We start from the raw sequence: 12,997 nt of genomic DNA on the forward strand, positions 1-12,997 counted from the left end.
TCCTGACCAAAATCAACACACTTAACATCTGTTTTACACATTTCTATCTTCACACATATAAGTAATGACACATTAACACAACTGTAGCATAAAATTAATGAACAAGGAAAAATTGAGAAAACCATCTGAGCTCCAAACTTGCATTGCCTCAAACACTAGTACCTGAAGTCACCGTTACAGTGAAAACTAATGTGTAAACAAGTGTCAAGATCATGCTTACTCGGAATGCAGACTTCTGTCTGAAAATAGTCAGTTCACAAATTGAGTGTAGTACCTAGGCAAAGTCTAACTGACTATTCATTGTATAAACTGGACTTTTAAATGCTCTACAAGGTTTATCTCTGTGCATGTTGTACAGTGACTCTCAAAACTTCTTAACAGTACATAATTAAAATTCATACAATGAAAGTGAGACACACCTTCAAAACTAGGCTCATTCAAATACATACCTCAATGTGGAAACTATTTATCAAAGACATTCCCTTTACAACTACTACACACAATTACTCTTATCATACCTTAATTCCTCCCATATTATTGAATTCATTAAGTGCTTCTTCTGAATCGAGCACGTGAAGAATGAACCACAGGAGGGGTTCTGAGAGCTGCATAACACCAATAGTTCCAACACTTGGCTTACTATTGCACGCTGAAAACAATAAGGAAGGGAAGTGAGAGCAGAGACAATGTGCAAAATAATGTCAAACGTGAATGAAATACGCCAGCTGCCATAAAAAGCAAAGCAATAATGGAAGCACAAAGCCATACGTTATTCAAATGCTTAGAGCTGCCTTGCTGTGTGTGTGTGTGTGTGTGTGTGTGTGTGTGTGTGTGTGTGTGTGTGTGTGTGCGAGCGCGCGCGCGCGCGCGCGCGCGCGCGCGCGCACGCACGCGCACCCGCTAGAAACTCAACCTAGTATACTCACAGGATAGGAAATCGTAGAGTGTCTGCAACATTAGCGTCGGCTTTGTCGCCTTTCGAGCAAGCATGAGCAGTAACTGGAAGACTGCATCCCCAACAGACAAAGGCTCTAGGTCACCAAAAGCAGTTGCAGAAATTTGTTCTCCTGCTGAGGCATTCATGGCGGGAGATGCACCTGCCGAACCCAGGAGCATTGCCAGAGTCGATCCAGAGCAGCCCGCTAAAGAACTCAGCAGTCGCATTACTGTTGTTTGTTGCTCCAGCACTGTAATTAGCACAACATCCTTAACAAACGTATCTTTTAATATTCCAGTACTGCTTTTACATTACTAACATAAATTATTACCACATTTTACAAATGATCATTATTGGTATTAAAACTGCATCGACACCATTCTATTCATAACCAAGCTCTGTTCCACTCACAAGTAAAGTTATCCACATCAAACAGCTAAAACCAAATAAAACTGATTATTAAATAAGAAGATTTACCTGCTCTACCACCCACAAATGTCATTTACCTGTAAAACTAGGCATTTCTGTGAAATCAAAATTTAAAGATTAAGTAATCTAAGGACTTAAGTTCAAGTCATTGAAGAAACAATATCGTGTAACAGACACTTATTACCAGCATATTCATAAGACTCTTAAAATTACTTTTTGACAAAAAGTTAAGCATCCGACTGAAATATTATACATTACATTAATACAAACAGTATTTACAGAGTTAGATTCCCCCTAACAAAAGTTGTCTTGTTACTATAGATTATTCGCTTATTCGCCATCGAAAGTGCAAATGTGGAATACCCAGAGAAGTGATTAAAGAACAATGGAGTGGAGCAGTGTTCACACTTAACACTGTAGGCATGTAACTGCTCAATATTCTCTGACACGATTAATCGAGTGCAAAATAACAATGTAAAAGAAAACTAAGAGTTACAGCTAGGATGAACTGATGGAAATTCACAGCTTAGGAAAAAATGAAAAGAAATTTGCAGCAGCACAACAGAATGGGACATTTCACTAGAATAGCTGCAAGCAGTAACAAAGAGCACCCTTGGACCAGTGAACACTGCTGCCTGGGTAAGTCTGATGAAGTTTCATGAAAACAGATTTGTTTTAGGAAAACGATGGATCAATAAACAACAGCATCTCTTCAGGTCCTGATTTGATTCAAGCATTGTATTACATTATACTGACTCAAGAAACAACAACTAAACTCCAGATGTATTGCAAGAGAACCTGTAATGTGAGTATATTTTGTCATGATAAAAGGGTAGTATGAATATCTGGTCAGTGATGGCACTGTGTATGCAACAATTAAATTTCACCACACACGTTACATTTAATCACTTAAAACCTTGTCGGTGATGATATTCTTTCTTCAGTCACCTGCTTACATGGAGATAAGTTACCCACTTACATATTTGATACAAAATTCATCTTTGATAATGGATTTATTGCCCCTTTATTTTAATGTGCAATATCAGTACCAAAGATGAAAATTCTTGTCAAAGACACGTGCCGATATCATACACCCACTGCAAGCCAGAAATGGGTGAAAAAACTCACATCATTCATAATGTTTTAACTCATTAAAATAAATCATACATCATAAAACATGACACTTGCATACACAACACTAGTATTAATAAACTACTTACACAGCAACTATCATGACCATGGCAAAATAAATGATGGATTAAACCAACATTATTGAAGAAGTATCAATACGCTGGAAAGGTTTAACAACCTAACATAGTTTCATCTCTCAGACTAATCAACACATGCTCACAAAGTTGACATAACTGCATCCATGAGTAAGTTTTTAGAATGGTGCATATTGTTCCGCTCTAGAGTAGATCAAAAGGCACAGCCAATTCGCTGCCTCATTCCTGCTGTGTGCATTCACATGACAGGAGAGATGCTTCAACAGTGTGCTTTGTGTGTGAATGTACCTGTGCTGTTCATGAATACTTAAGAAGTAACAGGGACCACCTTTCTAATATAAGAGGTAGAAACCTGAGAAAAGTGTCAAAGTGAGTCATAGTGGCTGATATAATGGAGATTGGCTTTTTGTGGACACAGAGGTAAACACCAAATCAGGCTGGCTCTTAAAGTGAGTAAGATCCAAGTGACATGAAACTGGAAAAAAGACAGGACAAGCACAAGTAGGACTTGTGCTCAGAGGTTTCAGCACAAACTTAATTATGTATAAACATAGTTCATCCATCCTGGGAAACAAGAACCTCAATTATATTTTCATGTTATCAATAGCAATTCTGGCAAGATGTTGGACCCACGAATTCCAAGACTTTCAAGAATTTTCTTTTCACTTTAACTTCTAGGTTAAAATTTTTTGTGAAATTTTTCATTTATTTTATTAATTTTGGTGTTATATTAACATGCTATGCTCAGTGGCAATTGCAGATGTATTGACTTTGCCTATCCTCTGATCAGTGAGTTTGTGATTATCAAAAAGTCACATTTTTTATTGCACTGACATACAAGCCTAAATTTTTTACACTGCCAAGGGGCCATGGACCTTTGTATGTAGCATAAATTTGAACTTTATATCTATTTCAATTCCTGAGAAAAAATGATCTTAACAAACAAACTGACGAACAGATGGATAACAAAATGAGCTTATAAGGGTTCTATTTTTACAGATTAAGGTATGAAACCCTAAAAATGTTGTTTTCCAGTGATTATGAGAACATGATGATGTAGATGGGCTTCAGGGAATCCTGTAAAAGTTACTAGGGAAACAGAACAAAACAATCATGGAAACAGAACTTGAAAACAATAAGAATGCATTTGTCTGAGGGAATTTCCCTTTTTTTTTTTTTAGGTACCAGTGCTCACTGAGAAGGCACGCAATATAGTCTACGCATTACTGGAAGATGCTGTTAACAAGTGAGGTTTCTCGTTAGCTGTTGCAACTATCATGTTGATTTTTTTTTAAGGTACCAGTGCTCACTGAGAAGGCACGCAATATAGTCTACGCATTACTGGAAGATGCTGTTAACAAGTGAGGTTTCTCGTTAGCTGTTGCAACTATCATGTTGATGTGCACAGTGCCCTAGACTACAGTAAATATACATAATCAGGATAATGAAACATTTTGGAAATTTTATGTGATTGTCCAGAACAATAAACAATTTCAAAAAGAAATTACAACTACAACTCACCTGTGTCTGCAGCACAAGGAACCTTTGGCTCTTGCTCTGGTTGCGAACTCTGCTGCTGCATAAAAGACTGTTGAGTCTCTGTCCCCCTCTGTTCTGTTTCACTCTCAGGCAATTGGTTCTCACCTGTATCCATACTTTCTTCAGATTGCCTGGGTATCTGGAAAGAGATGATAAAAGATTGCAGTTCTTTTCCAGGATCTTCCTCTGGTCATCACAAATGAAAACGGTGCTGCAGAAATTATTCAGCTCATTCCCTTTTTTATTTTTTGCAAAGTTTATACAGGTCAGATATCCAAGATATTCAGCATGCAAGACCCTTGAAAGCTCAGTCTCACTTAGATGGAAAATATATATATATATATATATATATATATATATATATATATATATATATATATATATATAATAGAGGGAAACATTCCACGTGGGAAAAATTATATATAAAAACAAAGATGAGGTGACTTACCGAACGAAAGCGCTGGCAGGTTGATAGACACACAAACAAACACAAACATACACACAAAATTCTAGCTTTCGCAACCAACGGTTGCCTCATCAGGAAAGAGGGAAGGAGAGGGAAAGATGAAAGGATGTGGGTTTTAAGGGAGAGGGTAAGGAGTCATTCCAGTCCCGGGAGCGGAAAGACTTACCTTAGGGGGAAAAAAGGACAGGTATACACTCGCACACACACACATATCCATCCACACATACAGACACAAGCAGACATATGTCCCCCTAAGGTAAGTCTTTCCGCTCCCGGGACTGGAATGACTCCTTACCCTCTCCCTTAAAACCCACATCCTTTCATCTTTCCCTCTCCTTCCCTCTTTCCTGATGAGGCAACCGTTGGTTGCGAAAGCTAGAATTTTGTGTGTATGTTTGTGTGTCTATCAACCTGCCAGCGCTTTCGTTCGGTAAGTCACCTCATCTTTGTTTATATATATATATATATATATATATATATATATATATATATATATATATATATATATATATATATATGCTCTGTGACCCTGGACAATACCAAGACAGTCAGAAAAGCTTTCTCTGGTGAAAACTTTATGAACTCTACAAGGATATATAGTTTCAATCAGATGGAGCAATAACTCCCACTGTTCAATTTATATCTGGCATGTTGACATTTGTTGCCTCCATTTGTTCAAATGATCAAACCCTATTTAATTCCCTTCCTTGCAGGAGATTCATCCAGTTTAAAGTCTACACACACTGTTATGAGAATACTGAATAATCAAAGAGAGCAGTATTGTATAAAGTCATTAGCATTCCACTCATTAAATCCAAGAAGTGTGAACAGCTTCAACAGAATATCACCATAATTAATGAAATCAAATTTTCTCACTTGAGCAATCTCATCTAAAAAGGCATAAAAATTGTGCCTTGCACATTGTTACAGATAAAATAATTATGTATCCTATTTTGTTTGAAATTATTGCCATTCAAAATGCTGAAGTTATTTCTAATGCGTGCTGGCATACAGAAAGTAAAATTATGATAAATCACATCTTCCTTTCATGTAGCAGAAAACTACTAAAAAGTATTTTTGAACAACAAAGTATTCTGCAATGGTACAGGCATTCAAAAACCACCAACAAAAAAGTAACCAACTCTACTATTTTACTGTGTGTGCCTCAGGATACCTCTACCAGACAAGATGTATGAAACATTACAAAATTCCCACTCACTCTAGCCTCACAGTTCCCAGACCTTGTCTTGCTGATTTATTCTATCTGTCACCCACTCAAACAATCCTCCAATATCCCACAGAAGCTAGAATCCAGCAAATGCATTACACTGTTGTTAATGCACATGTCCAACACCTTAATGTTGCAGAAGTATAAATTCTTCCAAGACCCTCAACTTTTAGCCATCCACACAAATCTAACCAAACTGTCAGAGATCAACTCTCCTTCACTCACCCCCTGAATTGACAACAATGCTATCAAACCTTGTCTCTACCAGTTCACACCCTTATCCAATTGTGACCATGCACAATCAGGCAAAATCCTAAATATTTTGCTGGTTTTGGTATACCGACAGTATCTTTGTGATCTGTGCTAAGACAATTGTTTTCATTTATTCACAGCCAAGGATCTTTCATCTGTTTTACAAGAAGTTCAATGTGCTACCTTCGTCGATATCTACAGCCATTTCTATGATGATTCCATAAGAGCCTCCAACAGTATCAAATCTAACAATCTTTAACACTAACTAAACTTTGATATCTTACATCTCTTCCACAGCAACAAATCTCCACCGTACAGTTTTTTCTGCCAAGAAAATGCATCTGGAGTGAGTAGTAATCCTTTGTCCAGTACACTGTATACTTGTTATGAAGGCCTACACAGACACTGTGACTTTCCAAAACTGATCCACAAACAGCACTCTCATGTTATACCCTCCTCTATGGCTCATTTTCCAACCATTCTCACTAACCACTCCCAGTAAGCACATCTGATCACTAAGAATCATTCTGGACTGGAACTGCTGTACCACTTTTTCTGCCAGGGTGCTGATTACCTGCTCTCAGTTGAGAAATATCCTTGTGAAATTTATTTCTGTCTCCCCAAACTAGCATTCTGCTACCCATTACTCCACAGAACATCCTGATCTTACCTTATACCACCTCTGCGACCAACCCTGCACTACATGGGCCATGTTAAGCAGTACTGTTCTGGTACAGCTTTGATTTAAAAAATTTGCCATGTTTTTATATTTAAGGATTTGGAACTGCTTGAAAGCTATGAAATTAACTATGAGGGAGGATCAGAAAGTAACACAGAATAATTTTTTTCTCCCCTGGAAATGCAGCTGGAATATTGAAATATCACAACGATATACCTTGAGGTTTGCACTAAAGAGGTTATTTTGTTTTCATGTGCTGTTCTAGCTAGAGAAGCCCGAAGTGTGGGACATACTTATGATCCAAAGGGCATGAAACAAGTGAAATTCAAATCGACATGCATAACATGTATGGGAATGACTGTATGGACTGTAGCAATATTTACAGGTGGTGTGCATGCTTCCAAGACAGCCATGTGAATCCTAAGTGATTTGCCATGCTCCAGGTGGCTGGTAACAGCTGCAACCCCAAAACATGTCACTGAGGCAACAATTTTGAATGACCAACATGGGCAACTATGAACCTTATCGTGACAGACAACCACAAGGGCAACGGAATGATGACAAGCTTGAAAATTTTTGTGTGTCATGCCGCAGAAGGGCATGACTTTCCAAAACGAATCATCAATGGTGACAAGTCGTGGGTGTACCACTGCATGCCCAAGGCTGAGCAGATCTTTGGGAGTGGAAACATGTTGGTTCTCCAGCCCGAAAAAAAATTCAAGGTGACTCACTCTGCTAAGAAAGTGCTTGTGACAGTGTTCTGGGATATGCATGGTGTGTTATTGGTGGACTTATGAACATGGGACCACCGTAAATGGTGCAGTCTACAGTAAGACTTTGGTTGAGTTGCATCATGCCCTTCACAACAAATGTCACAACATTAATGCTGTTGATGTCAAACTTCTTCATAACAATGCTTGCCCCCCAGGTGACTACTATTGTTTATTAAAAAATCACCAAATTTGTGTGTGTCTGTGGGGGGGGGGGGGGGGGTTCCAGTAACCACCATAGAGTCTGGAACTTCTGCTGTTGGACTTCCATCTGTTTGGCCCCATGAAGAAATTCCTGGCCGGCCAACACTTCGAGACAGATGTGGAAGTGAAATCTGCAGTCCATCAATGGCTATACCCCAGCCAAATGGACTTACACAAACAGGACACATAACTTACACAAACAGGACACATACTGAAACTGGCACCACAATGGCAGGAATGTGTTGGAATGTTGGTGATTATATAGGAATGTTGGTGACCATGTAGAAAAGTAGGTAAAAGATGTAAGCTCGTTTATGATTCTTTTTTATTTTGTTATCTGTTAAACCTTTCGGTAGTAAAATTATTGAGTGTTACTTTCTGATCTTCCCACGTCGTTGTTGTTGTTATGGTCTTCAGCCCAGAGATTGGTTTGATGCAGCTCTCCATGCTACTCTATCCTGTGCAAGTCTCTTCATCTCCAAATAACTACTGCAGGCAACATCCTTCTGAATCTGCTTGATCGCTCTCTACAATTTTTACCCTCCACGCTGCCCTCCAATACTAAATTGGTGATCCCTTGACATCTCAGAACATGTCCTACCAAACGATCCCTTCTTCTATTCAGGTTGTGCCACAAATTCCACTTCTCCCCAATTCTATTCAGTACATTATCATTAGTTACGTGATCTACCCATATAATCTTCAGCATTCATCTGTAGAACCACATTTCGAAAGCTTCTACTCTCTTCTTGTCTACACTATTTATCATCCATGTTTCACTTCCACACATGGTTACACTCCATACAAATACTTTCAGAAAAGACTTCCTGACACTTAAATCTATACTCTATGTTAAATTTCTTTTCTTCAGAAATGCTTTCCTTGCCATAGCCAGTCTACCTTTTATATCCTCTCTACATTGACCATCATCAGTTATTTTGCTCCCCAAATAGCAAAACTCATCTACTACTTTAAGTGTCTCGTTTCCTAATCCAATTTCCTCAGCATCACCCATTTAATTCGACTACATTCCATTATTTTCGATTTGCGTTTGTTGATGTTCATCTTATATCCTCCTTTCAAGACACTGCCCATTCCTTTCAACTGCTTTTCCAGGTCCTTTGCTGTCTCTGACAGAATTACAATGTAATCGGCAAATCTCAAAAGTTTTTATTTCTTCTCCATGGATTTTATTTCCTACTCCAAATTTCTCTTTTATTTCCTTTACTGCTTGCTCAATATACAGATTGAATAACATCGGAAACAGACTACACCCTGTCTCACTTCCTTCCCAACTACTGCTTCCCTTTCATGCCCCTGACTCTTAGAACTGCCATCTGGTTTCTGTGCGAATTGTAAATAGCCTTTTGCTCCCTGTATTTTACCCCTGCCACCTTCACAATTTGAAAGAGAGTATTCCAGGCAATATTGTCAAAAGCTTTCTCAAAGTCTATAAAGACTAGAAATGTAGGTTTGCCTTTCCTTGATCTATCTTCTAAGATAATTCGCAAGGTCATTATTGCCTCATGTGTTCCAACGTTTCCACAGAATCCGAACTGATCTTCGCTGAGGTCGGCTTCTACCAGTCTTTCCGTTTGTCTGTAAAGAATTCGTGTTAGTATTTTGCAGCCGTGACTTATTAAACTGATAGTTCGGTAATTTTCACCTATGCCAACTCCAGCTTTCTTTGTGACTGGAATTATTTTATTCTTCTTGAAGTCTGACGGTATTTTGCCTGTTGCCTGCTCACCAGATGGTAGAGTTTTGTCAGGGGTGGCTCTCCCAACGCTATCAGTAGTTCTAATGGAACGTTGTCAACTCCTGGGGGCCTTGTTTCGACTTAGGCCTTTCAGTGTGTTGTCAAATTCTTCACGCAGTATCATATCTCCCATTTCATCTTCATCTACTTCCTCTTCCATTTCCATAATATTGCCCTCAAGTACGCCACCCTTGTCTAGACCCTCTATATATTCCTTCCACCTTTCTGCTTTCCCTTCTTTGCTTGGAACTGGTTTTCCTTCTGAGCTCTTGATATTCATACAAGTGGTTCTCTTTTCTCCAAAGGTCTCTTTAATTTTCCTGTAGGTTGTATCTGTCTTACCCCTAGTGATGTGTGCCTCTACATCCTTACATTTGTCCTCTACCCATCCCTGCTTAGCCATTTTGCACTTCCTATCAATCTCATTTTTTAGACGTTTGTATTCCTTTTTGCCTGCTTCATTTATTGCATTTTTATATCTTCTCCTTTCATCAATTAAATTCAATATCTATTCTGTTAATCAAGGATTTCTACTAGCCCTCGTCTTTTTATCTACTTGATCCTCTGCTACCTTCACTACTTCATCTCCCAAAGCTACCCTTTCTTTCTACTGTATTTCTTCCCCCATTCCTGTCAATTGTGCCCTTATGCTCTCTCTGAAACTCTCTACAACCTCTGGTTTAGTCAGTTTATCCAGGTCCCATCTCCTTAAATTCCCACCATTTTGCAGTTTCTTCAGTTTTAATCTACAGTTCATAACCAATAGATTGTGGTCCGAGTCCACACCTGCCTGTGGAAAAGTCTTACAATTTAAAATATGGTTCCTAAATCTCTGTCTTGCAATTATATAAATCTATCTGAAACCTCCCAGTGTCTCCAGGCTTCTTCCACATGTACAACCTTCTTTCACGATTCTTAAACCAAGTGTTGGGTATGATGAAGTTATGCTCAGTTCAAAATTCTACCAGGCAGCTTCCTCTGTCATTTCTTACCCCCATTTCATGTTCACCTACTATGTTTCCTTCTCTTCCTTTTCCTCCTACTGAATTCCAGTCCCCCATGACTATTAAATTTTCGTCTCCCTTCACTATCTGAATAATTTCTTTTCTCTCATCATGCATTTCTTCATTCTCTTCGTCACCTGTGGAGCTAGTTGGCATATAAACTTGTACTACTGTGGGATGTGTGGGCTTAGAGCCCATCTTAGCTACAATAATGCATTCACTATGCTGTTCATAATAGCTTACCCACGCTCCTACTTTTTTTCATTATGAAAGCCACTCCTGTGTTACCTCTATTTAATTTTGTATTTATAGCCCTGTATTCACCTGACCGGAAGTCTTGTTCCTCCTGCCACCAAACTTCACTAATTCCCATTATATCTAACTTTTAATCTATCCATTTCCCTTTTTAAGTTTTCTAACCTACCTGCCCATTTAAGGGATCTGACAATCCATGTTCCGATAAGAATGTCAGTTTACTTTCTCCTGATAACAACGTCCTCCTGAGTAGTCCCCGGCCGGAGATCTTAATGGGGGACTATTTTACCTCTGAAATATTTTATGCAAGAGGATGCCAACATCATTTGACTAGAGCTGCATGACCTCAGGAAAAATTATGGCTGTAGTTTTGCCTTCCTTTCAGCGTTCACAATACCAGCACAACAAGGCCGATTTGGTTAGTGTTACAAGGCTACCGTATTTACTCGAATCTAAGCCGCACTTTTTTTCCAGTTTTTGTAATCCAAAAAACCGCCTGCGGCTTAGAATCGAGTGCAAAGCAAGCGGGAGTTCTGAAAAATGTTGGTGGGTGCCGCCACAACTAACTTCTGCCGTCGAATATATGTAGCGCCACACAGGCATGCTTTGTAGGCACAAAGATAAATACTGGCACCAAAATCTCTGCGTCAGTAAATAAATTAAAAAAAAAGAGGAAGACGAGCCTTTTTCCTCCGCCCAGAGCTTCGACCACTGCATTTTGGTACATTATCCAACGAAGTAAATACAAATTCTGTATCGTTGATCTTCGAATATAGCAGCATTTCAATGTACTACGAAAATCCGACTGGCAAGACTGTTTGGGAAGTTTGTCAATATGGCCAACTCTACGTTCTGAATTTTTTCCTACCTGTGAGAAGAGATGGTTGCTAATAGGAGCTTTTATGAATTGTGAATCACATGTAATATTCTCTTTGCCATAAGATTAATACGAATATAAACATTTTGCCATGTATTGTTTCGTGTTTGCTACTATCTCATTTAAATCCTGTCTGCCTAATAAACTACGAAACTAGAGTGAGACAACAGCAAACGCGGAAGAATATACATATCATGTCATGTTTATATTCGTATTATTCTTATGCCTGATAGTGATACAGTCAGAAATGAAGCACGGCAACTGACTAGATTTTTAAATCTAAGATGACTCTAATTTCTGTGCAGAATGTAATGAACTAAAGAGGCACCTGCAAAGATTTTCAAACGGAGAAAAATTTTCGCTAAAATTTCGTTCAGAACATCGTCTATCATACGCAGTCTATTATTTGGTTCTTGTTGATCATTATCAAAGAAAGCAGTACTGTAACAACAAATGTTTCGCTAATGAAACAATTCCTCTCTATTTTTTATTTGTAAGCGGCGGTAGCGCGCACAAAAGCAAGCCACGCCGCGAGGGGCGACAGGCCGTAAACACGCACTATCAGAATGCGACAAACAATGCATGACACAGTACAGTAATGCATTTTCAGCTTAGAGTGACGTAAACACCTATAACAAAGAGAACGGCACTTATCAGATCAAAGAAAAATAAGCAATCAATTCAAACCAGACGAAGCACGTGAAAAAGGAAGGATATCCGTATAAATACGGACGGAGCGCGTGAAGCGTAGCAATGGCTACCTGGTAAACCGTAACTGCTAAGCTTACGACTCGAACCAAACTACTGCAGCTGTATTGTCATTCATTCGACCTAAATTGTGTCTCATATTACAATTAGACGAACTTTGTTTCGATTTGGAGGTGTGACCTAAAATTTTTCTCTCCCCTTGAATTTCGAGTCTCAAATTTCAGGTGCGGCTTAGATTCGGGAAAATTTTTTTTCCTTGATTTCGAGTCTCATTTTTCAGGTGCAGCTTAGATTCGAGTGCGGCTTAGATTCGAGTAAATACGGTAGATCAGTCAATCATCCAGGCAGTTGCCCCTGCAACTACTGAAAAGGCTGCTGCCCCTCTTCAGGAACCACGCATTTGTCTAGCCTCTCAACAGATACCCCTCTCTTGTGGTTGCACTTACAGTATGGCTATCTGTATCACTGAGACACGCAAGCCTCCTCACCAATGGCAAGGTCCATGGTTCCCTTGTATGTCTTTCAATATCGGTGGTGAGATATTTGTGAATGATTTAGATGTAGAAAAATATGTAAGATTCTGTAGCAATATCACAAGTTTTTTTTCAGTTTTACATATTGTGAACAAGATGAATGTTATGGTGGCCCAAAGCAGCCAAATCAA

At 38.9% G+C, this 12,997-nt stretch overlaps 1 protein-coding gene across 1 annotated transcript in view; it reads right to left on the reverse strand.

Moving 5' to 3' along the window:
• Positions 1-12,997, reverse strand: part of LOC126233282 (baculoviral IAP repeat-containing protein 6) — a 321,293-nt gene that overhangs the window by 107,276 nt on the left and 201,020 nt on the right. Inside the window, exons 44-46 of the mRNA XM_049942854.1 lie at positions 4,114-4,270; positions 927-1,187; positions 519-649 (exon numbers count right to left, since the gene is read on the reverse strand). Coding sequence (XP_049798811.1) covers positions 519-649; positions 927-1,187; positions 4,114-4,270 — 549 coding nt within the window. The remainder of the gene's footprint in view (positions 1-518; positions 650-926; positions 1,188-4,113; positions 4,271-12,997) is intronic.

The sequence above is a fragment of the Schistocerca nitens genome, chromosome 1 (assembly GCF_023898315.1).
Source record: "Schistocerca nitens isolate TAMUIC-IGC-003100 chromosome 1, iqSchNite1.1, whole genome shotgun sequence".
Classification (NCBI taxonomy): Eukaryota; Metazoa; Arthropoda; class Insecta; order Orthoptera; family Acrididae; genus Schistocerca; species Schistocerca nitens.